The sequence below is a fragment of the Melitaea cinxia genome, chromosome Z, assembly GCF_905220565.1.
Source record: "Melitaea cinxia chromosome Z, ilMelCinx1.1, whole genome shotgun sequence".
In the NCBI taxonomy this organism is placed as follows: domain Eukaryota; kingdom Metazoa; phylum Arthropoda; class Insecta; order Lepidoptera; family Nymphalidae; genus Melitaea; species Melitaea cinxia.
Window position 1 is genome coordinate 5353060 of NC_059424.1, and position 27863 is coordinate 5380922.

General features: G+C 35.0%; 2 protein-coding genes across 2 annotated transcripts; both read left to right on the top strand.

The window, feature by feature from the left end:
* The first annotated feature begins 721 nt into the window (after positions 1-721).
* Positions 722-5559, top strand: LOC123668523 (dephospho-CoA kinase domain-containing protein). The gene is made up of 4 exons (XM_045602258.1): positions 722-922; positions 1007-1298; positions 3361-3564; positions 5432-5559. The coding sequence occupies exons 1-4, from the start codon at positions 811-813 to the stop codon at positions 5520-5522; spliced, it is 699 nt and encodes a 232-aa protein (XP_045458214.1). The 5' UTR covers positions 722-810; the 3' UTR covers positions 5523-5559.
* Positions 5560-19066: 13507 nt separating this feature from the next.
* Positions 19067-27805, top strand: LOC123668650 (alpha-enolase-like). The gene is made up of 4 exons (XM_045602361.1): positions 19067-19149; positions 20045-20267; positions 20994-21087; positions 26526-27805. The coding sequence occupies exons 1-4, from the start codon at positions 19067-19069 to the stop codon at positions 27803-27805; spliced, it is 1680 nt and encodes a 559-aa protein (XP_045458317.1).
* The last annotated feature ends 58 nt before the right edge of the window (positions 27806-27863 follow it).

Sequence of the window (27863 nt, forward strand, 5' to 3'; positions counted from 1 at the left end):
GGGCGGGGATGACTATGTGTTGTGTCATAGAGGTATGTACTTTCGGGTTGTTCCACGCTTGCGAAATCTGAGTACTTGGTTAGGCTTAACCAAGCGGCCAAGATTCTCCACCAAGAGCTTGCTCTTATGTACGGTCTCCTAGAACAGAGGATACGTATTATCAGTACTCACCAGTGCCAGTACTCACCACCTGAGGCAACTGGGGATCCGGGGCGGTTCACTAGCGGCCAGATGCAGGCGGTATTATTCGACTCAGCTAGGATTTTCAGTCTACAGACTTAACTCTCGGCCGTTTGATCTCTCTGCCAGGGCTTAATCCTTCACCAGCTTATATTTCTTTATGTACGTATATATAAATTTATATAATAAGTATTTCTTAGTATATTATATGTATCTATTATATATCAAAAGAGTGGACTGTGAAGTCATGGAGTAACATCCAGTCCATCCAGAAGATAATAATGAAGTCTTTGGTATTTTGTTTAGTCTATAGTTGCGTCAAATAACAATCAAATATGTAATTGCCGTTTTTTCGTCAGAAACGATTTAAATGGATTAATAATTTTGAATATAATACGATTATAGGGCAATAATATTGTTAATATAATAAATATTTTAGTTGATGTATTTGTGTATTTGATTTATATATCGTTTAATAGTTGCAGTAGAAAAATTTATTTAAATAAAAGTCAAGCAAGCAATATTTTAGTTTTTTTTTTATTTAATTTGTATTTGACAGCTTTAAAAAAATACTAGTTTTTCGATCAAATCGATGTTTTAATAACTACGGTATCGGTGTAAACTTTAAAAATGTTTATCGTTGGACTAACAGGAGGATTAGCTACCGGAAAAAGTACTGTCCTTTCAATATTTCGTGATAATGGAATAGCTGTAATAGATGCGGACGAAGTAGCTAGAAAAGGTAACTTAAATAAAGACTTAAATCAGGAAAATTAAAATAGTAGAAGTGATATAATTATGCTCTCATGTATTTTGTGACTTATAGTGCTAGAACCTGGCACGAAGGCATGGAAAGAAGTGAAGAACTACTTTGGTGATAGTGTATTACATCCTGATGGTAAAATAAATAGGCTCAAATTGGGTGAACTAATCTTTGATGATATAGAAAAGCGACGAAAATTAAATGCCATAACACACCCAAGGATTCAGAGAGCCATGATGTTGATGGCGCTTAAGTACTTTTTCTCAGCTCACAAATATGTAGTGATGGAGGTCCCATTGCTCTTCGAAACAGGGAAAATGTTGAACTTTATGCACAAAATAATTACTGTTATATGGTAAGTCTTTTGACAATTGACAAAACTTTTTTTAGAATAAAATCTTATAAACATTTATCTATATATATAAAAGCGAAAGTTCACTCATCACGAAATCTCCGAAACTATAACACCTACAAACTTGAAATTTCGCAGGTAGGCTCTTTATAGGATGTAGACATTCGCTAAGAACGGATTTTACGAAACTCGACCCCTAAGGGGGTGAAACATGGGTTGAAAGTTTGTATGAAAGTCCTATGTTTTTGAAGTAAGAGACTTGAAAATTAAAATGTATTCTCTGTAGATGGTGAGGAGGTATCCAAATAATGCATCGTAATCCATATATATATATATATATATATATATATAATTATATATATAATTGTGTTTGCTCGCAAACAAAAAAAAAACCGACTTCAATTACATCGACGAGTGATACAACATAGATCAACGAAAAAATAGTCAAGTAACTACGCGTTATCAAAGATTACTCAAAAAGTAGTTATCATATCTCGATAAAATTTATATGTGACCATATGATAAACATCAGCTTTCGATTAAATTAAAAATTATCAAAATCGGTACACCCAGTAAAATTCGGATTTTCGAGAGTTTCCCTCGATTTCTTTGGGATCCCATCATCAGATCCTGTTTTTCTTATCATGGTACCAAACTAGGGATATCCCCTTTCCAACAACAAAAGAATTATCAAAATCAGTACATACAGAAGACACTTATGCGGTATAATACAACGTAGATCGACGAAAAAAAGCATCAAGTAAAAATGCATTATTAGATATAACTCAAAAAGTAGTTGTTAGATCTCTTCTTTTTCTTCTTCTTCTTTAAAGACTATGGCTCCATCAGCTTTACGCCAATGATTTTCCAATGACAAGTACTGAAAGTGTGTAAGTCCAAATGATGGTTTCATTGGGGTTGATAGTTTGTTTGAAACATATACCTACAGCAGCTATAAGTTCGCCTGACAGGTTATTTATACTACAGCCGGAAAATAAATTTAAAAAAGTGGTGTTCATGCGGTTTCACCAATAGAGAGAGTGCTTCAAAAGGAGGGTTTACGGAATGGCTAAAGCGATTTTGATGAGAGTTTCACTGGAAGTTTGCCGGGAAAACTTTGTGAAACACTGATTTCAATGCGGGCGAAGCCGCGGGCACAGTTAGTTCTTTATAAATATAATAATAAATCTTTAATAAAATAAATTATAATGTTTTATTTTAAGGTTCTTAGTATATAACATTACATATGTAATTTTATGATATATATTTTTAAAGAACCAACTTGAATCACTTTGAAGTCATCAACTAAAATTAACTAAATTAAAAGCAAAGTTAAAATTGAAAGTATATTGATTCCTCTAACGATTACTCAATCGGCAAACAAGCATGGCTCACCTGATGGTAAGCTATTATCATAGCTTATAGACGTCTGCAACACCAGAAGCATCGCTAGTGCGTTACCAGGACCATTCCTAATTTTCCTCAGGATCTCTGGTCACCATATGACTACAGTAATCATTATCATATAAAAATTTAATTTTTTACTATATTAGGAGACAGGTTATTTTATTGTATTTAATAAAGACTAAAAAGAAAAAAGTTCAGCTTTAAAAGTTCTCCCTTAAAAGTTTTTATGAAAGAAGAAAAAAGAGAGACCATAAAAAAGACAACCGCTGAAATAACAATTCACATATTTTTTTTTTAACCAGGGATGTAAGGATATGAATATAAAATTTTGGATATAGGTATTTAAATAATAGGATACATAGATATTTGATATTCAATTATTTTGGTATATTCAATAGTTTTGGGTACGGTTGCGAGTTCCAAGGTCTCGCTTTTATTTACTTTAAAACAAAATTTTCACTTTATCCTGAAACAAATGAATTTCTTACCCAGGAAGACACAGTAATGTTTGTTAATTTATCAGGTTACTAAGTATTTTGAATTACTTACACAGGCAGTGGCTTATATTTAACAGTAGCTATGTATAAACACATAATTATTATGTTTTCGGCCATGTGGTCTATCAAACTATTTGATGTTATCTTTAATTTTGTTTTAGCGAAGATCATCAACAATTAGAACGACTATGTAAACGCAGTGACTTCTCAGAAAAAGTGGCCAAGAAAAGAATAAATACTCAAATGCCACTGGAGCAAAAAGTAGCCAATTCCCATTTTGTTATAAATAATTCTGGAGATATTGAGAACACAAGAAATCAGACTTTAGGCATAATAAAAGTTTTAAGCCGATCTAAGTTCACTTGGTAAGTTGAATTCGTAATATGAAATTTATGTTGTCCATAAAATACGTTTGAAAATTAGTGTTAAGGTCTTTGTTTATCCTTTTGGGATGTGTTAGAGGGAGGTGAGGTCAAAGGAAGTGTGACGTTCCTACTTCATTAATTTTTCTTCATGTTTTCATAACATTTCACATTATTTATATATATATATTTATAACTTATTATCATACTCAAAAGTGTATCAAATCAAAAATAGCTTTATTCAAATAGGCTTCAAAAACCCCTTTGAATTCTCATTTTACAAATTAAAATTTTAATTATTTTAAAAAATTGAAGCTACCACTAGTTCAAAATGCAGATTGTGCTGAGAAGAACCAGCAAGACTCTCCACAGTTACTCTTTAAAAAAAATTGAAACTGATTTTATACAAATTTGTTACGTCCGCGACGATCGCGGCGCCAATTCTATTGTTCTACCTAAAGATGGCCATTGACGATTAGTTTTTCGCATCAGTTTAACTGATCAGTTTTTCGCGTCAGTTGAAATATTTCCCCACTGACTGGCGTCACTCCGGCTCTTCAGTTTTCGACCGACCGGGCTGTTTTAATGACGTGTAGGTACTACCTATTTTTGTTGAAAAAAGAATGGATTCTGATTCCGAAGAAGAAACATTAATTCTTAAAGCGGCTACTGTTTGTTGCCATAGACTGGTCTACAATGGTCTATAATTCTATATGAACAGTTTTTATTATTGGTACCTCATCTGTAATAAGTATGTCAATGGTCAATCGATCATGCACGGTGTCGTTAATGACATTAATTATAAATTTATTGATTTCTAAGTATTATTTATATATATTTATTAAAAAAAATGTATCTATCACAAGCATTACATTGCTTACTTGTAGAAAGAGACGACCGTGTGTATGTTATTAAAAAAATAGTAGATGTGCAAAATATAACTTTGTCGATGTTGTTTAATTTTATAATTTTCGTCCGTTTTCCACAAACATTCTGAATTTATATAAATATATATATATATATATATATATATATATATATATATATATATATATAGATGACGTCACTGTTCGCGACCGCATCGCGCCCACTTCGCCCACAAAATATAAGTGGGTCAAAGTTGACTTTCATCAAAACGTGGCGGGAATTTTAAAAACCAACTGTTAATGTCAAATTGTGAATGTTATCTCTGATTCGATTTGGCAAAAACGCAACGATCAATTTCCGGGAATCCATTTTGAATTAAGTATAACTCAAATCCATGTATTCGATTCCAAATATTCACTCACAACCCCCACAGCTTCATGTTTTCACCATGCCGCCATATTGCGAGCCCACAGATGACACCTGACAGTGCCCAATTCGCCCAAATAAGCATTCCACTTATAAAATTCGCCCACAACGCCCGCGGCGTTTTTTCCGTTAGTGAAACGACAATTTCAGAAGTGGTGAGCGTTGGCGTTGTGGGCCGTAGGTGGACCGTGCGGCGTGCCCAATGTCTAGCATGAAATATAGTATCACTAAGTCCACATATCTTTGTCATTTATGTAATCCTGCATCGGATATATATAAAGAAAACTTAAATAAAAAGTATTTTTTATTTTATCCACAGTTATGTTGAAGGGGGTCTTGCTTTTGTGATGTAATACTTGTTAAGGGGTTGCTGAAAATTTGATTTGGCATAACAAACGATTCCGAAATGTTAAAATTTCGCCATATGTATCTGGACGGTTTTCTCCTAGAAAATAATATATCATTTTTTCAATTGAATTTCACTAAAATTTGTATTTTATTGAATTGTTATTTAAAAAAAATGTATATGTTTGTAATATCATATCACACAATGAATAAAACATTTGCTTTTTTTCAGGTATTTCCGAGCTATTTTTGGAATAGCATTTCTTTCTTTCATATTTGGAGTTACTCATATAGCTGTGAAGTTATTTTATAATGAAACTTAGAACACCTAAGTTGTAATATATTGTATTATATCGTAAACAATTGTTTTATTTCACTGCACATTGTCTCATTTAAGAATAACTATTTCAAAAATATGATTTTAACCTGACACATTGCGTTTATATGTAGGTAACTATTTAAAAAAAAAAACTTAGATCATCATATTCTTATATATAAAATCTCGTGTCACAATGTTACATGAATTATTTTACATATATTATTAAGATTATTTGGTCACAAAAAAATAGAATAAATAAAAACTCATATGCAACAATAAAGCAATATTCCAAAAACACCAAAAAGACAAAACGAGAGTTGGTTGTAGCTGGTCCATTCATAAATTTTTCTCGTATCTTCGAATATAGTCTAATATATAAAATTCTCGTGTCGCGGTGTTTGTAGTTAAACTCCTCGGAAACGGCTTGACCGATTCTCATGAAATTTTATGTGCATATTGGGTAGGTCTGAGAATCAAACATCTGTTTTTCATCCCCTTAAATGTTAAGGGTAGTCCAACCCAATTTTTTTTTTAATTTTTAGATAAATTATTTGTTTTTTGTTTTATTATGATTTGGCGTTGAAAAATACATACAACCCTAAATTTTCACCTTTCTACCAATGACAAAGCAAATGCATATCTTGTACATTAATACTTACGGGTACATTTTTAGTTGAGAGGAAATCATTGAAAATACAAGATCAGTTAACTTTATTTTTCAGGATCAGGATATTACGTAAACTATAACCCGACAAATTTTTAAGCGGGAGGAAAATATAAAAAACTTTTTCTCCATTCGTGGGAGGCTGCGACTGCCAGTCCCATCCACGGAGTCGCAGCTGACGGTCGCGAATATTTATAATATAAATCCCTAATTCATTTTACGAAGTTTCGAATGGAAGGAAATAATTGACCTAATTTGTACCTGACTACCGGACAATTATTAAAGTAAGGTGACCTTGTTCGGTAACACACTCGTCACTAGATGGCGCTGACCTTAGTTACATCACGCTATCAAAGTTATACGGTGGAATGAATTACAGCTTACTGACTACCAATTGTTAATAGGAGATTCACTTCTGGTAGTACATTAGTTTCTAGCGTTTGTGCATGCTGTTAATTGTGCCTTCCTTAACTTTACTTTCTTAATTACTGTGCCTTTTGACCAGTTGCTTCGTTGCTCTCAGAAAATCTCACCCCGCTACGATAAAGATTATCTTCTCTACTGGCTCGTCCCTAACCGTACGTCGTGTCGTCGTATCATCGTATCATCGCATCATCAACCTTTTGTCTTTCCTGTGTCTCCGTCGTCCTGTCGTGCGCCGTCTGGCGTCTTCCCCCTTCCACCCACTACACAAGCACTACGCTGTTAAATCTGTTGTTTACCGCCATACAGCGTGACCAGATTTAGTTGATTTCTACTTTTTTTGGTAGATTTCGTGGTACCGTTAACACTAGTAGATAAAAATTATTTGGTATATTTTGGTAGAATTCACGCTTTTCAACTATTCTGGTACCTTTTTTTCCTTCATATGGCAAACCTCTCGAAAAAATGTGGGGTATTCTCCTGTTCATCGAATGGATTGTAACTATCTCTTTCTAATATTAGTTATTCGAGAGGGAAAGCTATTGAGGGAATCCCACATGTATTGAAAAAATTGATTGGGCAGGTTTATCATTAATTTTTATTCTTTTCATAACCATTCATGCCGTGAGCCAGTGATGTAAAAGTTACCGATTTATAGGCGGAATTCCCGATTTTGGTGAATAAATACCGACAAAATGATTTTAGTGTATAATCTTCCGATTTACTCTATTTTAGCACCCGAAAGTTAAATTATACGAGTTTTGAGGTATGTAACATTGTTAATACCTAAATTTAACTGTACATAAATGGTAATTCCCGGAGGCATTTTATATAGACTCTTACTAAACAAGCCAATCTAAGCTGTATTTCATAGGATTGAATATTATCGTCCTTGGAATGTAGGGGCTTCCCTCTGTTATCAATTCCGAGTGAAACACAAAATTTCAATAAAAATTGAAATAGGTTAAAGATGCTAAGAAATAGAGCTTTCAAATCAAATTAATGAACTCAAAAAAGCTTTATGACAATGTTACCCAAAATAAAGAAGAAGAACCATAACTCGATCACAATTTAAAAATACCTATATAAATTTTTGATTTTAATTTTAAGTAACAAACATTGGTTTATCTAATTTATGGTGTTTTCTTTATTGTTTTATCGTTATAATCAAGAGAACAATTATCCTTCTTCGTTGTAACACGACGGCGAAAAAATGTTATAAATTTTTAATATTTTCTCGTTCTCTTTTAGTAGAATTTAGTAGTTTTTAACCGCCACAGGCATCAGATTCGTGAAATGAAATCTGGTCACACTGCCGTCATATGTCAGACAGCTTTAATGCCACACGGTGAAAAAGACACTCATTCATAATATATATCTCGAAAACGAATTCTTTGGTTTTTTTTTTAACAAATGTTTGGCTTTTGGTTTTTTAATAAATGTATAACAACTTGTACCAAAAAATAACACACGATTAAATAAATCCGTACGCTTTATTTAAAACAAAGTGCGTGCGTACAAATTACACATGTCAGAAGTGAAACTTCTTTGGCAAACTAATTTTTAAGTGTGGTTTTTAAGCTTTAGATTTTCGTTCCAGCGCCATCGACAAAAAAAACGTTACCGTTTCATCAAAACATTGACGTTTCATCGGTAAAAAAATTTACTAGCATGCGCCTAAAGAAGTTTCACTTCAAAAATACATTAATGGCTTACAGTTTAATTTTCTTTTGATTGGTTTTAAAGTTACTGGTTGAATTTTTTAGAAATAATCGCGCATGTGTCCACCAATCGATGGCCTTAAGAGTTTCAGTGACAGCTACATGTTTTCTTAAATTTTTATCGACCACAGTAGAAGAAGAATTATTGAATATTAGGTCATATATACTAGCTTCCGTTGTTGTAGTACTATTACTTGGAAATACGAAAATTCCTTTAACAACATCATAACTGTATGAGCCAAAAATTGCCCTGGAAAAAAAATAGGTATATATATATTTTAACCGACTTCCAAAAAAGGAGGAGGTTTCAATTTGATTGTATTTTTTTTATGTATGTTAACTTGACTGGGTGGATCGATTTCTATTTTATTTTTATTGAAAGGTGGTGCGAATTGTGATCCCATTTAAATATAATTGAGATCTGTCAAGTAGGTACTTTTCGAGTTATATCTAATAATGCGTATTTACTTCAATATTTTTTCGTCGACCTACGTTATATTATACCGCATAACTTTTCACTGGGTGTACCGATTTTAATGATTCTTGTTTTAATCGAAAACTAATACTTGTTTTGTGGTTTTTTTTTTAAATTTGATCGATATCTGATGACGACATTTTGAGTAATCTTTGATAACGCGTATTTACTTCACTATTTTTTCGTCTACCTACGGTGTATGTGTCGATGTAATTGAAGTATGTCTTTTTTTCGTTTGCGAGCCAACACAATTATTATACTTTATAATTAGGGCAATTGAAATCTTTGCTAGAGCTCGAACGCCCAGATACTAGGTCATAAAATAAAATACAATTATTTTAAAGTAATCTTGACCAGTTCTTATTGACTTTAATAATAGTAAGTTTATATAATTTACTAGCTGTGCCCGCGACTTCGTCCGCGTGGAATTAACAAAAAGTTATTGTTCAGTTTGCAGTGTTATAAAATAAATAAATGTCTAAAATAAAAGTAAGCTACTCTTAAGCTACTCCTTATTACATCAGCTATCTGCAAGTAAAAGTCCCGTCAAAATTGGTCCAGCCGTTTCAGAGATTAGCCGGAATAAACAAACAGACAGACAAAAATTGTAAAGATTGTAGTTTTGATATATGTACCGAATAATCATCCATATGCATTTAGTAAAAAGCGGTTATTTTAATATTACAAACAGACACGCCAATTTTATTTATTTGTATAGATAAAAAGAATAAATCAAAATTCTCGTGTCACAATGTTAGTTAACATACATACCTCCGAAACGGCTGGACTGATTTTTATGAAATTTTGTGTGCATATCGGGTAGCTGTGAGAATCAGCCAACATCTACTTTTCATACCCCTAAGTATAGGGGGGGGGGGATTAAATTCTGAACCGATTTTTATGAAATTTTGTGTGCATATTGGGTAGGTCTGAGAGTCGGCCAAAATCTATTTTTCATACCACTAAGTTATAAGGGAGGGGATTAAGGGGGTTAATAACATATATGGAAAAACAACGTTTGCGGGGTTAACTAGTAAAAATATAAGTATAAATCACTTACGGCTTCATGCCAGCCTCAATGACATAGCGAGGAAGTTTTGCTCCATCAACGCTAATGAAAAAGGAAAACAATATTTTCTCTAAATATTTATGGTACTTATACTATTTATTTGTTGCAATCAGCGGTGGTAAAATTTTAATGCATTTGCACTACATCTAACACAAACAATAACTAAATCTATATGTGACTACTAATTTTAAAAATATCCTAATACTTACTTGTATACAGAAATAAAACAATAAAGTATAAAGCAATCGAGTAATAACATTATAGTTCGAAATTTTCGATAATCGCTCAACATCATATTGATTTATTTTATTTGAGATCATAAAAAAATGCTTGTAATAGTAATAAAGTATCAAAAGTGTTCTCTCTGATTAAAATATATACATACACTACACACTCGTGACTTTGTTCTATGTAGTTATACTAATTTATATTATTTACTAGCTGCCCGGACAGACTTCGTTCTGTCAATACTTATGAGTAAAATTAAATTTTTCAACGTAATTTTTTTTTTAGCCGACTCCAAAAAAGGAGGAGGTTACTCAATTTGACTGTATATATATGTATATACTAGCTGACCCCGCAAACGTTGTTTTGCCATATATTTTATTAACTCCCTTAATCCCCCCCCCCCCCCCCTTTTAACTTAGTGGTATAAAAAATTGATGTTGTTCGATTCTCAGACCTACCCAATATGCACACAAAATTTCATGAGAATCGGTCAAGCCGTTTCGGAGGAGTTCAACTACAAACACTGCGACACGAGAATTTTATATATGAGATAAGTCAATTGTCAATAAATAAATAAAATAATAATTATACAGTTTTTAACCGACTTCCAAAAAAGGAGGAGGTTCTCAATTCGACTGTATTTTTTTTTATGTATGTTACATCAGAACTTTTGACCGGGTAGACCGATTTCGACAAATTTTGTTTTAATCGAAAGGTGCTGTGTGCCAATTGGTGTCATATAAATTTATTTGAGATCTAACAACTACTTTTCGAGTTACATCTAATAATGCGTTTTTACTTGACGCTTTTTCGTCGACCTACGTTGTATTATACCGCATAACTTTCTACTGGATGTACCGATTTTGATAATTGTTTTTGGTGGAAAGAAGATATCCCTAGTTTAGTACTCTGATAAGGAAACCAGGATCTGATGATGGGATCCCAGAGAAATCGAGGGAAACTCTTGAAAATCCGCAATTACTTTTTACTGGGTATACCGATTTTGATAATTCTTTTTTTGTTGGAAAGGACATATCTCTAATTTAGTACCATGATAAGGAAACCAGGATCTGATGATGGGATCCCAGAGAAATCAAGGGAAACTCTTGAAAATCCGCAATAACTTTTTACTGGGTGTACCGATTTTAATAATTTTTAATTTAATCGAAAGCTGATGTTTGTCATGTGGTCACATATAAATTTTATTAAGATCTGATAACTACTTTTTGAGTAATATTTGATAACGCGTAGTTACTTGACTATTTTTTCGTCGATCTACGTTGTATTACTCGTCGATGTAATTGAAGTCGGTTTTTTTTCGTTTGCGAGCAAACACAATTTTTTTTTGTTTGTTATCATAAAATAACTGAAACCATTCATATTGAGTTTTCCGTTAAAATTAACTTTCAGGAAAAGCTCGAATCTTGTATTGGGGCTAGGTTCCGCTTCTAAAAAGCTGACTATGAAAAAATAACAAGTGCCCTGAATAATATTCTTGGGAGAAGAAATTGTCGAGTTATGACTGCTGTTCTGAGAATTATCATTGCTAAACATGTGCCCAAATCCAAAACACGGTCTAGTAAATATCCGCTATGGTTTTCTGCAGCACTGATAAAAGTCATCAATGAAAAGTTTAAGTTGCTCAGGGAACGTTGCGCGAAGCTTCATAATCTAAACTATAAATTGTATTTGAATAGCCTGGAAACAATTTTGTCTTCAAACCCTAAGCTTTTTTGGAGCTTTATCAAGCGCAAAAAGGGTAAGTCAATTTTCTATCCTGCCACGATGTCCTTAGATGGCGAAGTGGCTTCTTCCGGACCTGGACAGATATAATATCATAAATAACGGTTCGTTATTAAACAGGTTTGTTATTTTTGTTGGCGTCCTGTCGTATTAGCGAGTTGGCGTATTTGCGTGTTGGCGTGTTGGCGTATTGGCACATTGGCGTGTTGGCGTGTTGGCGTATTGGCATGTTGGCGTATTGTCGCATTGGCGTATTGGCGTGTTGGCGTGTTGACATGTTGGCGTGTTGGACTGTTGGCGTGTTGGCGTATTGGCACATTGGCGTGTTGGCGCATTGGCGTATTGGCGTGTTGACCTGTTGGTGTGTTGGCGTATTGGCACATTGGCGTGTTGGCGTGTTGGCGCATTGGCGTATTGGCGTGTTGGCGTGTTGGCGTATTGGCACATTGGCGTGTTGGCGCATTGGCGTATTGGCGTGTTGACGTATTGGCGTGTTGACCTGTTGGTGTGTTGGCGTATTGGCACATTGGCGTGTTGGCGTGTTGGCGCATTGGCGTATTGGCGTGTTGGCGTGTTGGCGTGTTGGCGTATTGGCGTGTTGGCGTGTTGGCGTGTTGGCGTATTGGCATATTGGCACATTGGCGTGTTGGCGTGTTGTCGTGTTGGTGTATTAGCGCGTTGGCACGTTGGCGCATTGGCGTGTTGGCGCATTGGCGTGTTGGCGTATTGGCGAGTTGGCGTATTTGCGTGTTGGCGTGTTGTCGCATTGGCGTATTGGCGTGTTGGCGTGTTGACATGTTGGCGTGTTGGAATGTTGGCGTGTTGGACTGTTGGCGTGTTGGCGTATTGGCACATTGGCGTGTTGGCGCATTGGCGTATTGGCGTGTTGACCTGTTGGTGTGTTGGCGTATTGGCACATTGGCGTGTTGGCGTGTTGGCGCATTGGCGTATTGGCGTGTTGGCGTGTTGGCGTATTGGCACATTGGCGTGTTGGCACATTGGCGTATTGGCGTGTTGACCTGTTGGTGTGTTGGCGTATTGGCACATTGGCGTGTTGGCGTGTTGGCGCATTGGCGTATTGGCGTGTTGGCGTGTTGGCGTGTTGGCGTATTGGCATATTGGCACATTGGCGTGTTGGCGTGTTGTCGTGTTGGTGTATTAGCGCGTTGGCACGTTGGCGCATTGGCGTGTTGGCGCATTGGCGTGTTGGCGTATTGGCGAGTTGGCGTATTTGCGTGTTGGCGTATTGGCACATTGGCGTGTTGGCGTGTTGGCGCGTTGGCGTGTTGGTGTATTGGCGTGTTGGCGTGTTGGTGTATTGACATGTTGGCGTGTTGGCGCATTGGCGTATTGGCGTGTTGGCATGGTTGCGTGTTGGACTGTTGGCGTGTTGGCGTGTTGGCGTATTGGCACATTGGCGTGTTGGCGTGTTGGCGCATTGACGTATTGGCGTGTTGGCGTGTTGGCGCATTGGCGTATTGGCGTGTTGGCGTGTTGGCGCATTGGCGTATTGGTGTGTTAACCTGTTGGCGTGTTGGCGTATTGGCACATTGGCGTGTTGGCGTGTTGGTGCATTGGCGTATTGGCGTCTTGGCGTGTAGGCGCATTGGCGTATTGGCGTGTTGGCGTATTGGCGCATTGGCGTGTTGGCGTATTGGCACATTGGCGTGTTGGCGTGTTGGCGCATTGGCGTATTGGCGTGTTGGCATGTTGACGTGTTGGGCTATTGGCGTGTTGGCGTATTGGCACATTGGCGTATTGACGTGTTGGACTGTTGGTGTGTTGGCGCATTGGCGTGTTGGCGTGTTGGCGCATTGGCGTATTGGCGTGTTGGCGTATTGGCGTATTGGCATGTTGGCGTGTTGGCGTATTGGCACATTGGCGTGTTGGCGCATTGGCGTATTGGCGTGTTGGACAGTTGGCATGTTGACGTGTTGGCGTATTGGCGTGTTGGCGTGTTGGCGTATTGGCGTGTTGGAGTGTTGGCGTGTAGGAGTGTTGACGTGTTGGCGTGTTGACGTGTTGGCGTGTTGGCGCATTGGCGTGTTGGCGTGTTGGCGTTTTCGCGTGTTGGCGTATTGGCATGTTGGCGTATTGGCACATTGGCGTGTTGGCGCATTGGCGTATTGGCGTATTGGCGTGTTGGCATGTTGGCGTGTTGGACTGTTGGCGTTTTAGCGTGTTGGCGTATTGGCACATTGGCGTGTTGGCGTGTTGGCGCTTTGGCGTGTTGGAGTGTTGGCGTGTTGGCGTATTGGCGTGCTGACGTATTGGTGTGTTGGCATGTTGGACTGTTGGCGTGTTATCTTGGCGCATTGACGTATTGGCGTGTTGACGTGTTGGCATGTTGGAGTGGTGGCGTGTTGGCGTGTTGGAGTTTTGGCATGTTGGCGTATTGGCGTGTTTAAGTTAAGCGGACAATAAAAAAAATCTCGATGTTTCCGATTTTAGTAATTTTCCAATATGCAATAAAACAAAACTAATGAATGAAAACTATTGCTAACGGGCGTCAGATGTAGCCCGGACGACGACCACTGACTACTGCGCTCAGTCAGGCGTTATACACATTATATAATTTATATGTAGAAAGCCGGTAGAAATAACATTAGAAGAAGTCTCTTCCAGCTAACCTGCGGTAGTTCTTTTATTTATTTTTCATTTTATTACTGGACTTTCATTTGAACAAAATATCTGTGTTGTTACGGCAATAAAATATATAGCCGCCCCCTATCTTCCCGTGGGTGTCGTAAGAGGCGACTAAGAGATAACATAGTTCCACTACCACCTTGGAACTTAAAAAGCCGACCGGTGGCGTGATAACCATCCAACAGCTGGATTTGAAATACACAGGCTGAAGACGGAGAGCAGCGTCTTCGGTGCGACAAAGCCAGCCCTGCGGTCACCAATCCGCCTGCCCACCGTGGTGACTATGGCAAACACACATGAGGAGCTTAAACTTGCGGAGGCCTATGTCCAGCAGTAGACTGTATCAAGCTAAAGTGAAGATGATGATGATGATGATGAACACGGAATCGACTATCTGTTTAAATGTTATATCAAGTCAGTCAGTCCACTGCTGGACAAAGGCCTCACTGAGTTCGCGCAAGACATCCCGGTTTTCCGCAATATAACAATATATTTATATATAATTACTAGCTGTGCCCGCGGCTTCGCCCGCGTTTAAATCAGTGAGTCACAAAGTTTTCCCGGCAAACTTCCAGCGAAGCTCTCATCAAAATCGGTTTAGCCGTTCCGTAAACCTTCCTCCGTCTCTCGATTGGTGAAATCGCATGAAAATCCGTTCAGTAGATTTTGAGGGAATCGATCACATACACTTTTGGGGCCTTATTGCTATAATACACTAACTGTTGCCCGCGACTACGTTCGCGTGGTTATGAAGATATGCATTACTATCAAGATGTTTAAGCAAATTATTTTTTTATTTCAATCACTTGAAATGCTTATCACGCTGAATAATTTTTTAAAAGGCACAATTTAGTATAATTTATTAGTTATATTTATAAAACCTCTCTATACATCACATTTTTAGTTTTATTTTCAGGCTGCCGTATAAATAACCTAGCAGGGGAACTTATAGCTGCTGTATATGTTTCATACAAACTATCAACCCCAATCAAACGCCCTTAGCAGTGGAATATCAAAAAATCCGTTCTTAGCGGACGTTTACTAACTATAATAGATTATAGTTAGTAAACGTCCGCTAAGAAGGGAGGTAGACCTCCCTACTAAATTTCATCTTTGTCCATCCTGGATAGATGGACCATCCAGCGATTTTTGAGTTCTCGTGATGAGTGAGTCAGTGACACTTCTCTTTTATATATATAGATTACGATGCATTATTTGGACTCCTTTTCACCATCTATAGAGCATACATTTAATTAAAATTTAAATTTCGTCTCTTACTTTAAAAACATAGGCCTTTCATACAAACTTCCGACCCCCGTTTTATCCTCTTAGGTGTCGAGTTTCGTAAAATTCGTTCTTAGCGGATGTTTACGTCCTATACAAAAGTTACTTGCCAAATTTCAAGTTTGTAGCTGTTATAGTTTCGGAGATTTCGTGATGAGGGAGTCAACCTACCATCCCCCGTTTTAACCCCAAAAAGGAGTTGATTGCTAAAGATACATTATTTGGGCACCTTCTCACCATCTAAAGAGCGTACATTTTAAATTTCAAGACTCTTACTTCAAAAACATAGGACTTTCATACAAACTTCCAACACCCGTTTTACCCCCTTAGGGGTCGAGTTTCGTAAAATCCGTTCTTAGCGGATGTCTATGCCTTATAAGGAGCCTACCTGCCAAATTTCAAGTTTGTGGGTGTTATAGTTTCGGAGGTTTCGTGATAAGTGACCTTTCGCTTTTATATAATGTATAGATAGATTATATTTTTTTATGTATGTTCGGGGATAACTTCGTCAATTATGACCCGATTTTGATAATTCTTTTTTTGGCTATATCGATTTATCGCCTCCGAAATCCCCTGCATACTAAATTTCATGATAATCGTATATATATACAAGAATTGCTCGTTTAATAGTATTAGATTTCACGACTTAGCATATAAATTATGATTTTTGAGCTTTCATTGGAAAATAAGTACACCCATTGCATTCTGTTATTTACCACAAACAGTTCTAGAGCTAGCAACTTGAATTTTGTGTTTATTTCTAATATTGTGTGAGATTACTTTCATATGTAGTTGTATGATTGAGTCATGAGTTTATTGAATTTGTCAAAAGTTTTTTTTTTTAACTACAATGCATGTAGTAGAGGGTGTTAGACTCCTAACTGCGTTCAATCTTACCTATCGGTTCTGTAGATGTTATATATCATACTACACGTGAAAAAAAAAATCACTAATACACGAGCTACTCTGGAAAGGTATTTCTGCATAACCGTCCAATACTATTTATCTTAGCCTTATAAACGTCGATAAGGTGAAATATTAATACTAACTGCCGCATACAAATGAAGAACCGCATAGGGAACAAATTCTTTTTCTCGTAAAACCTTTTTCATTATAAAATATAGCTGTGCTTGCGCGCTCACGAAACGTATAGGTAATAAAAATTGTCTTTGCTTGCAAACGAAAAAAATGACTTCAATTACATGGACCATTAAGGGGCTACCCTACCTCAGCTCGAATTCAGATTTCACCCGTACTAAATACACATGAGAATTGAGAGCGCGTGGTTGTTCATCGCGCGAATTACATGTATTTTCTCCCCACAAACATTATCAATAGTTATTTTTTAAAAAACGCAACATATAAAATGTTCGTCATACTTATTTCAATTACCATGCTTAATCTCAAGTCCATAACTTCTATATTTACTGAGATATTAAGGTTTTAGTACAAAAATAGAGGTAACTTTGCGATTTTTTTCTATCGAGAAAATTTTCTGGAATCGTGTTTTCGAAACATATGAAAGATAGTTTATGTCCTGAACTTTACCATACATAAATTTCAAACTTAAATATTCAGTAGTTTGGAAGATATGGACATCCCGCCGAGTGGAAAATAAGCAATTTGAGGTAGCATACACTCTTAACACAACGTCGGTAAAAATAGTTAAGTATTATGCGTTATTAAAGACTACTCAAAAACTCGTCATCAGATCTAATTTAAATGGAATCATATAGCAAGCACTACTTTTCAACTAAAATAAGAATTATCAAAATAAGTACACCCACTAAAAAGTTATGAGGTAGGTTTACCTAATATAAAGTAATTAGACAAAAAAATTGTCAAGTAAATATGTATTATTAGAGACCATGTAGCTGGTCCCACGAATTCGTCCGCATGGAATAGTGACTTTGGACAGCTTATTTTCTATACCTATATATTTTGGTTTATTTTGGATTATAAACACCGTCGTTTGATTATTTACATGTCCAACGTGATTCTTTAAATTGGCACAACTTTGACATGAAACAAACACTAAATGTGAACTGAAGCTTACAAGAATATGCTAGTGAAAACCAAATCTAAATCAGATAAGCCGTTTCTGAGATTAGCGAGCACAAACATATTCAATTTACATTTTTTTGTCAAATTTCTATTAAATTTAAATGGGACCACATGACAAGCAGCTACTTTAAAATTACAAAAAAATCATCGAAATCGGTCTACAAAGATTTTTTTTTGAGGTAATTAATACAATAAAAAATTCAGTCGAATTGAGAACTTCCTCCTTTTTTGAAGTTGGTTAAAAGTGGTATAACTCAAATGTTTTTTTCGTAAATAACATTAAAAATTAAATTATTTCCAAAAATCTAAAATGTATATTTATAGAAAACTAGCTGACCCGGCGAACTTTGTATCGCCTAACACAAACTTTATCGTATGGTATTAAAGTTCAAATTGACTTTTAAGTATTATCACAAATTTTTTGTATGGGAGTATAGAAAAGTGTTGTTTTTAGACTTTTTCAGGAAATTTAAATTTTTTTTTTTTAGAATTTTTCTCTCCGTAAGAACCATCCTCGTACTTCAAGGAATATTTTAAAAAAAGAATTAGCGAAATCGGTCCAACCGTTCTCGAGTTTTGCGCTTAGCAACACATTCAGCGACTCATTTTTATATTATAGATGTTTTATCTACAGAAGAGGATACTTCAGTTGAATCTAACCCTTTCAGCTCATGGACATTAATTGAATCTTGTTTTTGCTCTCGTGTAAAATAATGATTTTTGACTTGTATTAATTGTCGTAGGAGGCACAGATTTTTGTTATTAATGTATTAAAATTGCCTTGTCTTTATTTACTGACGTTTATGGAAACCTTAGTAAATAAATGAAAGAAATAATAATTTAAAAAGTCCGCGTTGCAAAATATAATATTTTTAGCTTTTTAAGAAGGAAATTTTTCCTACGTTATACAATAAAACTTTTCTTATCGAGATTTCCATAGAATGGCTTCGTCGTTCTACCCAAGTGGGCGGGATGTAGGGGATGGGCGGGCCTTGCTATCGTTACCTCAGCCCTCTACATAAACCCTCTGTACGTCGTTTCGGCGTGGAGTGTATTTCCATCACTGTGACAGCGATGACCAAAGTACAATAATGAGTGTCAATATAAAAAGCGTGTTGTAGTTAGGCCTAAAAAATCATCAAATATGGATAGCGAAAGTCACAACGCTATGGAGACAAACGGGATTGCTCTGAATTTAAATGGGTCTCCTACTTCGGGTAACAGCTCTGATATGTTTATGTACGATGATTCCTCGATGTCTGATGGTAGTCTGTACGCAAGTGACCAAGAAAACCATTCAGTTCCGAGAAAAAGGTAAGTTTTCAAAGATATTTTCCAACAGAAACTCAAACGTGCAATTATTATGTACGTATAAAAAAGTTGAACACCAACATGATTTATTCAATTTTATTATTTTATAGCTTGCGTAAATTTTTTCAATATTTACTGTATTTCAATTCGTCGTGTACTAAATAAATGTAATAAATATAAATAATAAATGTAAGTCTTCATAGCTGTGTATATATTAGATACAAGTATTTTTATGCTTTATATTATTTTCTTCAACAAATGCAATAAAATAAAAAGTAGTTATAGAGCAAAATCTTCTAAAACTTAGTATTAAAATCATTATATTGGAAAACCAGTTCATAGTAGAATATTGCTTTGCGAAAGGTATGTTAAAAGTAATTTCATTTAGCCTTTTTTGCGTGCGTGTGCTTGTTATAGAAATCATTGGAAAAGTAGGTATAGTTTTACATGTCAATTTTATTTTTTTTTAACATAGTAATAATAAATTTTATGTGACATTGACGGAATGAACCGTACTCCACTGGCACAACTGAAAGACATGAAACCTATCAGTCATCAATAGTGTTAAAAACACACCATACAAAATCATGAGGTTTATAAAAGATACGCTCTGACATTTTAGACAAAAATATAAACAGAACTATATTAAAATATGATACTCATATTTTTTTCTATAGGACGTAAACTTGATTATCTTGTACAGTATCATTTTTTGGATACAAAATACCTACTATTCCTTCATATAATTAAATTATGCACAATAACATACATGACCTACCCTTGTCCTGAGTACAAATATAATTATGTAGGTACCTATAAATTCATCCGTACATCTTCGCTTGTGTATATTCGACGGAATTCTAAAAATTTCTGCTACAAATCCTTGTTTTTTAATTAGATCGGGGTATCGACGGCTGCATAAGCGTCGTATGCGATGCCCGCAACAGCAAATTCAACAGCGTCAAGCGGCAAATCTGCGTGAAAGACGCCGCATGCAGTCGATTAATGATGCTTTCGAAGGCTTGCGCGCTCATATCCCAACACTACCATACGAAAAACGACTGTCGAAAGTGGATACTCTCAAATTAGCCATCGGATATATAAGTTTTCTTGGAGAACTAGTAAGTTTATGCAGCTTTCAATAAACAACTGATAGCTGTCGATATAGAATTAATAGATGGTTTATCTAAGCAGCAAATTTAATGTAAGATATAGGTACTACTGGATAGCGATATATCATACTACTTTGAAATCCATATTCACTACTTTTCTATCATTTTTTTTTACTTCTTTGCAATTAAATATCTATACCAATAAATAAAATTGTAGTGTCTGTTAGTTATATTAAAATAACCGCTTTTTACTAAATGCATATGGATGTATACACGGTACATAATATACCAAAATAATATTTTTTACTATTTTTATCCGTCTGCCTGTCTGTTTGTTTGTTCCGGCTAATCTCTGAATCGGCTGGGTCGATTTTAACGGGACTTTCACTGGCAGATAGCTGATGTAATAAGGAGTAGCTTAGGCTACTTTTATTTTAGACATTTATTTATTGTATAACTCTGCAAAATGAAAAACAACTTTTTCGTTAATTCCACGCAAACGAAGTCGCAGGCACAGCTAGTATATGTATAAATTACGCGTCTCGTTGTTTGTCTGTGATGGACTGCTAAACTACTTAACCGATTTTAATCAAATTTGCACACCGTATGCAATTTGATCCAACTCGAAAGATAGGCTATGTTTTATTTCTATATATGTAATTATTATATTTAAGAAAAAAAAATAAGGCAATATGAAGTTCACCAGATCATTTAGTAAAATATATAATTTAACAGGTACGAGCTGACCGCAACGGGCCAGACACGATGCTGGCAGGAGTCACCAATCATCAGAATACGAGCCACGAACAAAAGAAAATTATTATACGAGGTACTGAAAATTTACTTAACCAACTTATTTAAATAAGCAAATGCTTGATATTTTGTAAAGCCCAATAGCCTTACTTCGTTGAAATTTAATTTGTAAGGTTCAGTCAGGAAATTTTGTTGTTAAAGATGCATTTCGCTCTATTCGCCCAGTTACGCATTAACGTGACGATATTTTTGAAAAAGTGCAGCTATATCGAGATTTAAGTAGTCACGATACAGCTGTAGATCTAAGAATTGACCATTAAACAGTTTTGATCAATTTTAAAGTAGCTAGATATATCAAAGAGCTCGATATATGGGTGCCACATGAACTCAGTAAAAGAAATCTAATGGACAGTGTACCTACTCGTTTGCGATTCTTTCTTAAGACGAACCGTTTCTGAAGAGATTGATCACTGATGACGAAAATTGGATTACCTACGATAAAATTGTACGAAAGAGATCGTAGTCAAAGGTTGGTCAAGCTGCACAGACTATTGCGAAACCCGGGTTGACACGCAGTAAGGTGATGTTGAGTGTGTTGTGGGATCAGAAGGTCAAAATTCATTATGAGCTTTTTAGCCATACCTTTCGTCCAGTTTCATAATCCAGCATCTTTAGCCAACAAAAATTGAGAAAGTTTAGCAGGAAAGTCTTAATGTATCCACCATATAGTCCCGATCTTGTACCCTCAGATTTTAATATGTTTAAGTAGGTATCTACAGATTTTTTTAGATAGAGTAAAGTTTGTTAACTTCTAGAGGGGAATGTCAATGCTTCAGCTCGTAATATCCATGTGCTGGGCATAGGCTTCTTTCCCCATGTAGGCGAAAGATCAGAGCAGGTTGGCGGATATATTCCCTACTATATGAGTAACGATCGCAATCAGGTGTACAAGATAACAACCAGAACCGACGGCTTCCGCTCTCCGAGGCACGGTGGGTAGACCCAAAAGGACTGCACAAACAGATCACGGTACATATCTGTATGGCCAATACAAATGTTTGTCATGTGCGGGGATCGAACCCGCAACCGCCAGCGTAACAGCCTCGAACCATTGCTGTGATCGTTACGTCAACACGTTGCAAAACTAATTGCTATTTATGTATTTATTTATTAAGGTTTGCTAGCAGTTGTTACATTTATGTTACGTTGAATTTTAATTTTATTAAATACTACATGTCTAAATGTACAACAGTATTAAAGCAAACACTTGTCACGGTATTTTAATGAGAAGTGTAAAATCTTTCCTTGAGCTTCTATACATATAAAATACGAAGAAACTTTTTCCACGACGATCGTAAGAGTTTTGCTACGGTTGTTTCATTTATTGTAATGAAATTTCACTTTTAAACTACAGGATTCCTTCCTAATATTAGCTAGCAAACAAATAGAAAATAAAGTATAGGAAATTATTTTTAGATGTGTATACATATAATTTTCATAAAATATGCTGAATTTTAAATATATTTTACAGCGTTTGAGTTCAAAATTATTAGAAAAATTTGTTAATATCTGTCTGGTACCCATTCAAAACTTTCTCATAGCACTTCACCTGTAATCATGTACATAAAACATAAAGCAGTTCCTCAATAATTATTGAGACGTCCTTTGTACTTTGCAAGTTAGAATATTGTTATTTTCTTTAATGTAATTTAAATATGCAAAAAATTATTGAATAAATAAAAAATAAATAAGTTGTACTGATCTACATATTTAAAATGTACATAACTTGTAAAATCTAAAATGATGCTTTCCTCGGGTCAAGCAGTGCCAGCGTCGAGGGCACGACCCCGGCGTAATTTTTGTTTGTGCACCTTTTGACGATCAATACTTTTTACATTTGTGCATTTACCAAACCTAAGAATTATCAAATGTTAGCTATGTTAAATTTCTGATTTTTTTAAAGTAATGTTAACATTACAATATACACAAATTGTAATTATGATATTATGTATGTATGTAAAGTGTTCTTCTGTTAGCTCACTTTGAGGCGATATCTCTGTTTTCTCGAACAATTTTTGTTTTGTATTTTTTTCGAAAAAAATTCTAAAGCTGATACTAATGCTTTTTGTACAAAAAAAAAAGCGTATCAATGCCCGCAGGGTACAGTTAGTTGTACATAAATAATGTATGTAGAATTCAAAACATAATTATAATTATTTATTTGCTCGCAAACGAAAAAAAAAATACAGTCGAATTGAGAACCTCCTCCTTTTTTGGAAGTCGGTTAAAAAACGGACTTCAATTACATCGACAAATAATACAACGTAGATCGACGAAAAAATAGTCAAGTAACTACGCGTTATCAAAGATTACTCAAGAAGTAGTTATCAGATCTCGACAAAATTTAAATGTGACCACCTGATAAACATCAGCTTTATTAAATTAAAAATTATCAAAATCGGTACACCCAGTAAAAAAATATGCGGATTTTCGAGAGTTTCCCTCGATTTCTCTGGGATCCCATCATCAAATCCTGGTTTCCTTATCATGGTACTAAACTAGAGATTTATTTTATTTTATTTTATTTTATTTGGGAAACAAACAATTATCACAACACCCTTCAATAAAAACAATACAAAAATAACACAAATCAATCAAGTTTCCACAGAAAAATATAACAAATACTTGACAATCCATGATAAACACCAAAAAACTAAACATAAAGTAAACACAGTAATTAACAGTTAAAACAATTGTTCACAAAATAACAATTTATGTAAACTATTCTTATAATTACTAATTTGCATGTTGAATATATCTAAACTCTCACAATGCTTATTATAATTCCTACAGGCACGCAGCAAAAACACATTTTTGGCATAATCATTTTTACAACGGGGCACGAAGAGTGATATCTTCTTTCCAACAAAAAAATAATTATCAAAATCGGTATATCCAGTAAAAAGTTATGTGGTATAATAAAACAACGTAGGTCGACGAAAAAAGCGTCAAGTAAAAACACATTATTAGATATAACTCGAAAAGAAGTTGTTAGATCTCAAATAAATTTAAATGGGACCAAATGACACATAACACCTTTCGATTAAAAATTTTTTCGTCGAAATCGGTCCACCCAGTCAAAAGTTCTGAAGTCACATACATAAAAAAATACAGTCGAATTGAGAACCTCCTCCTATTTTGGAAGTCGGTTAAAAATAGGAAGTATAAATTCGCGTATGCGTTCGATTGAACAAAACATTGCGTGTTTTAACCGTTATCGTTTAATCGATGGTCCAGACCCAGGTGTCATCACTGCGCGATTCCCACGGTGCATTGCGTGACGATCGAATCCTGTGGAAATGTGAGAGAGCAATGTAGAAATGTCCTATTAACGTGTCTCATATCGTACGTAATGATGCGCTTCCCTCTGTGTTTCAATAATAAAAACAAAATTATTTTATCAGGAAAATATTATTACTTGAAAGTATCATACTAAATTAGTATAAAAATACTAGCTGGTACCCGTGACTTTATCAGCGCGGGATTAGTAAGTACTTATCTTCTCAATATCTATCGTTATACTAAAATTCATCAAAATTGGTTCTGCGTTAAAAAAATCAATTTGTTACTACCAAATGTGTATTAGAAATATATTATCAATTTCTATTGTATTTATAGTTTCACTGTTTTGGCGATAATGGCTTACTCATAATAATAAATAGATATATGTTGTTGCGGACTTTTTTGTAGGACTAATTAAGATAAACATTTCTCTTATACATTATATACATGTAAACTCTACAGGTTTTGCAGCGTACGCCAGTATAGCTCGCAGATGGCAATTTTTTCCGAGTTACTGTGACAATTATCGTTACATTATAGACAATTCACACACTTTCTTTAAAAATTATAGCCCATGTGCTATTTTTATGTATAAACTATATTATTGTAAGCTTTCATTAAAATACATTCGGTAGTTTTTGCGTGAAAGAGGAACAAACATCCATACAACCATACATCCATAGAACCATACATCTATACATCCATACATCATCTATACATACATACAAAACTTTCGCGTTTATAATATTATAGTAGGATATATCTATAATATAAAAATGAGTCGCTGAATATGTTGCTAAGCGCAAAACTCGAGAACGGTCGGACCGATTTCGCTAATTCTTTTTTTAAAATATTCCTTGAAGTACGAGGATGGTTCTTACGGAGAGAAAAATTCTAAAGAAAAAAAAAATTAATAAAATTAAAGAATCGACTGTTAGGCGATACGAAGTTCGCCGGGTCAGCTAGTTCTAATTAAATCGCAAATGATCGAACTACTTACTCTATGGATTATTTTTATTTTTTACTCTAACCAATTTGTGCTTCTATATTATTGAGTGCATTAACAGTAAAATAAACAAGGGTGTCTATAGCACTGCATTGCGAATCACACCATAGCAAATTGAGAGTTGGCACTTTGTAAATAGGGAGGCGGTGTGTATTAGAAAACTATTAAGAGCTCTCCCCCAATTCATCTTCCTAATACTTGATATAGTAATTTGTGAACATTATACATATCATAATCATTTTGATGTTATGATATACCTATGTACTGTAATTTATGTACATATCTAGTAAATTATATTTATAATTAAATAATAAAACTTATTAATTTATTTCCTATGGAAAATCTAAGCTTTAAGTAATACTTACAATTAAAGACAAGTGAATTAATATTCATACAAACAAATATAATTGGAGTGTCTGTTTGTAATATTAAAATAACAGCTTTTTACTGAATACGTATGAATATATATACGGTACATACCAAAATAATCATTTTTTACAATTTTTGTCTGTCTGTCTGTCTGTTTGTTCCGGCTAATCTCGGAATAGGCTGGACTGATTTTGACGGGACTTTCACTGGCAGATAGCTGGTGTGATAAGGAGTAACTAAGGCTACTTTTATCTTAGAAATTTATTTATTTTATAACTCTGCGAACTGAAAAATAACTTATCTTGTTAAATTCCACGCGAACGAAACCGCGGGCACAGCTAGTTTATAAATAAATACGTAATCCTCAAACTACCTCTTGATATTTTTAAACGTGTACCTATATACTTTTTGTTTCTATACAGTTATTTAACAAAGTAATAAAATAATGTATATTAAGATACAATTTGTAAGGAAATCTTTTTTCAATTAACAAAAATACCTTATCGCGATACAATGTAGGATTTACATAAGGATTATCGCGCACGTGCGCGGCCCCCGCATGACCTCTTCATATTATTTGCAGTGTATTATTGTTCGAAAACGAAAAACGTTTGTATTGTAATTACAAGATTAAAGTATTTTAAAAAAGCTAGCTGAAATAAAAAGATTTTTAGAAACAATTGAGTTGTTTATGACACTTATATAACCTGTCACAAAGGTTTCATTTATTAATTTGGTATTTTACTTATAATTTAGTTTGTCATTAACCGTAACAATGCCGATTAAGATTTTACTAGCTAGGCAAATTTTTGATGCAACCGGCGTACCTACGGTTGAAGTTGATATGGTGACAGAATTGGGACTTTTTCGAGTAGGTGTTCCATCAACTGATACAAAGAAAATTTCTGAGTCTGTACAGCTACGGGATAATAATCCGAATGAATATTTTGGCATGGGAGTAACTAAGGCAGTGAAAAACATTAATACAATTATTGCTCCGGAGCTCATAAAGCAAAATCTTGAAGTAACGATGCAAAAAGAAATTGATCAATTTATGATAGCTCTCGATGGGACCGAAAACAAGTCAAGACTTGGTTCAAATGCTATCATGTGTGTGTCACTAGTGGTAGCAAAAGCAGGAGCAGCTAAGAAAGGCGTTCCTCTTTATAGACATATATCAGATATGGCAGGTGTTGCTAGTATCATACTACCTGTACCACATTTTACAATACTAACTGGAGGTATTTTGAGTAGTAATGGACTTCCATTTCAAGAATATATTATTATGCCTACAGGAACGTCGTCATTTGCGGAAGCAATGCGTATGGGAACCGAAATATATCGATATGTTAAAAATATTATAACATCGAAATATGGTGTCGAAGCTTCATATGTCAGTGAATCAGGCGGATTTTCAATTCCATTAGAAAGCCATAGAGATGCGTTAGTATTTCTAACGGATGTTATAAAACAATGTGGGTATGCCGCGAAAGCAGAGATTGCCATAAATGCTGCAGCTACGGATTTATATAAAGATGGAGCATATGATGTTGAATTTAAGAATCCAAATTCTAATCCCCAAGATTATATGTCTTCGGACAAACTTGCTGAAGTATATTTAGATAATATTAAGGAATTTCCTGTGTGCTCTGTTGAAGATGCTTTTGAATTCGACGATTGGGCTGCATGGTCTACTCTTACAGCACGTACTCAAAGTCAACTTTTTGGTAATGACCTTACTCAGACAAACCTGCGCAGGATTGGATTAGCCGTAGAAAAAAAGGCAGGTAACACTATAGCTCTGAGAATTAACCAAGCTGGTACCCTTACTGAGGTAATCGAATCATATAAATTGCTGAAATCGAATGGATTTGGAATAGTCGTATGTGATAGATGGGGAGATACTGATGACTTGTTCATAGCAGACCTAGTTGTCGGTTTGTCGGCTGGACAAATAAAGTGCGGAGCGCCAGTTCGAGGCGAGCGCGTGGGTAAATACAATCAAATTATAAGAATTGAGGAAGAGCTGGGTGCATTATCTAAATATGCGGGAAAAAATTTCCGTGGACAAATGTAGAAAAGCGATGTATGTGCCTTTTAATAAACAAAAACTGAAAAAATTGCTTTTATTCTTG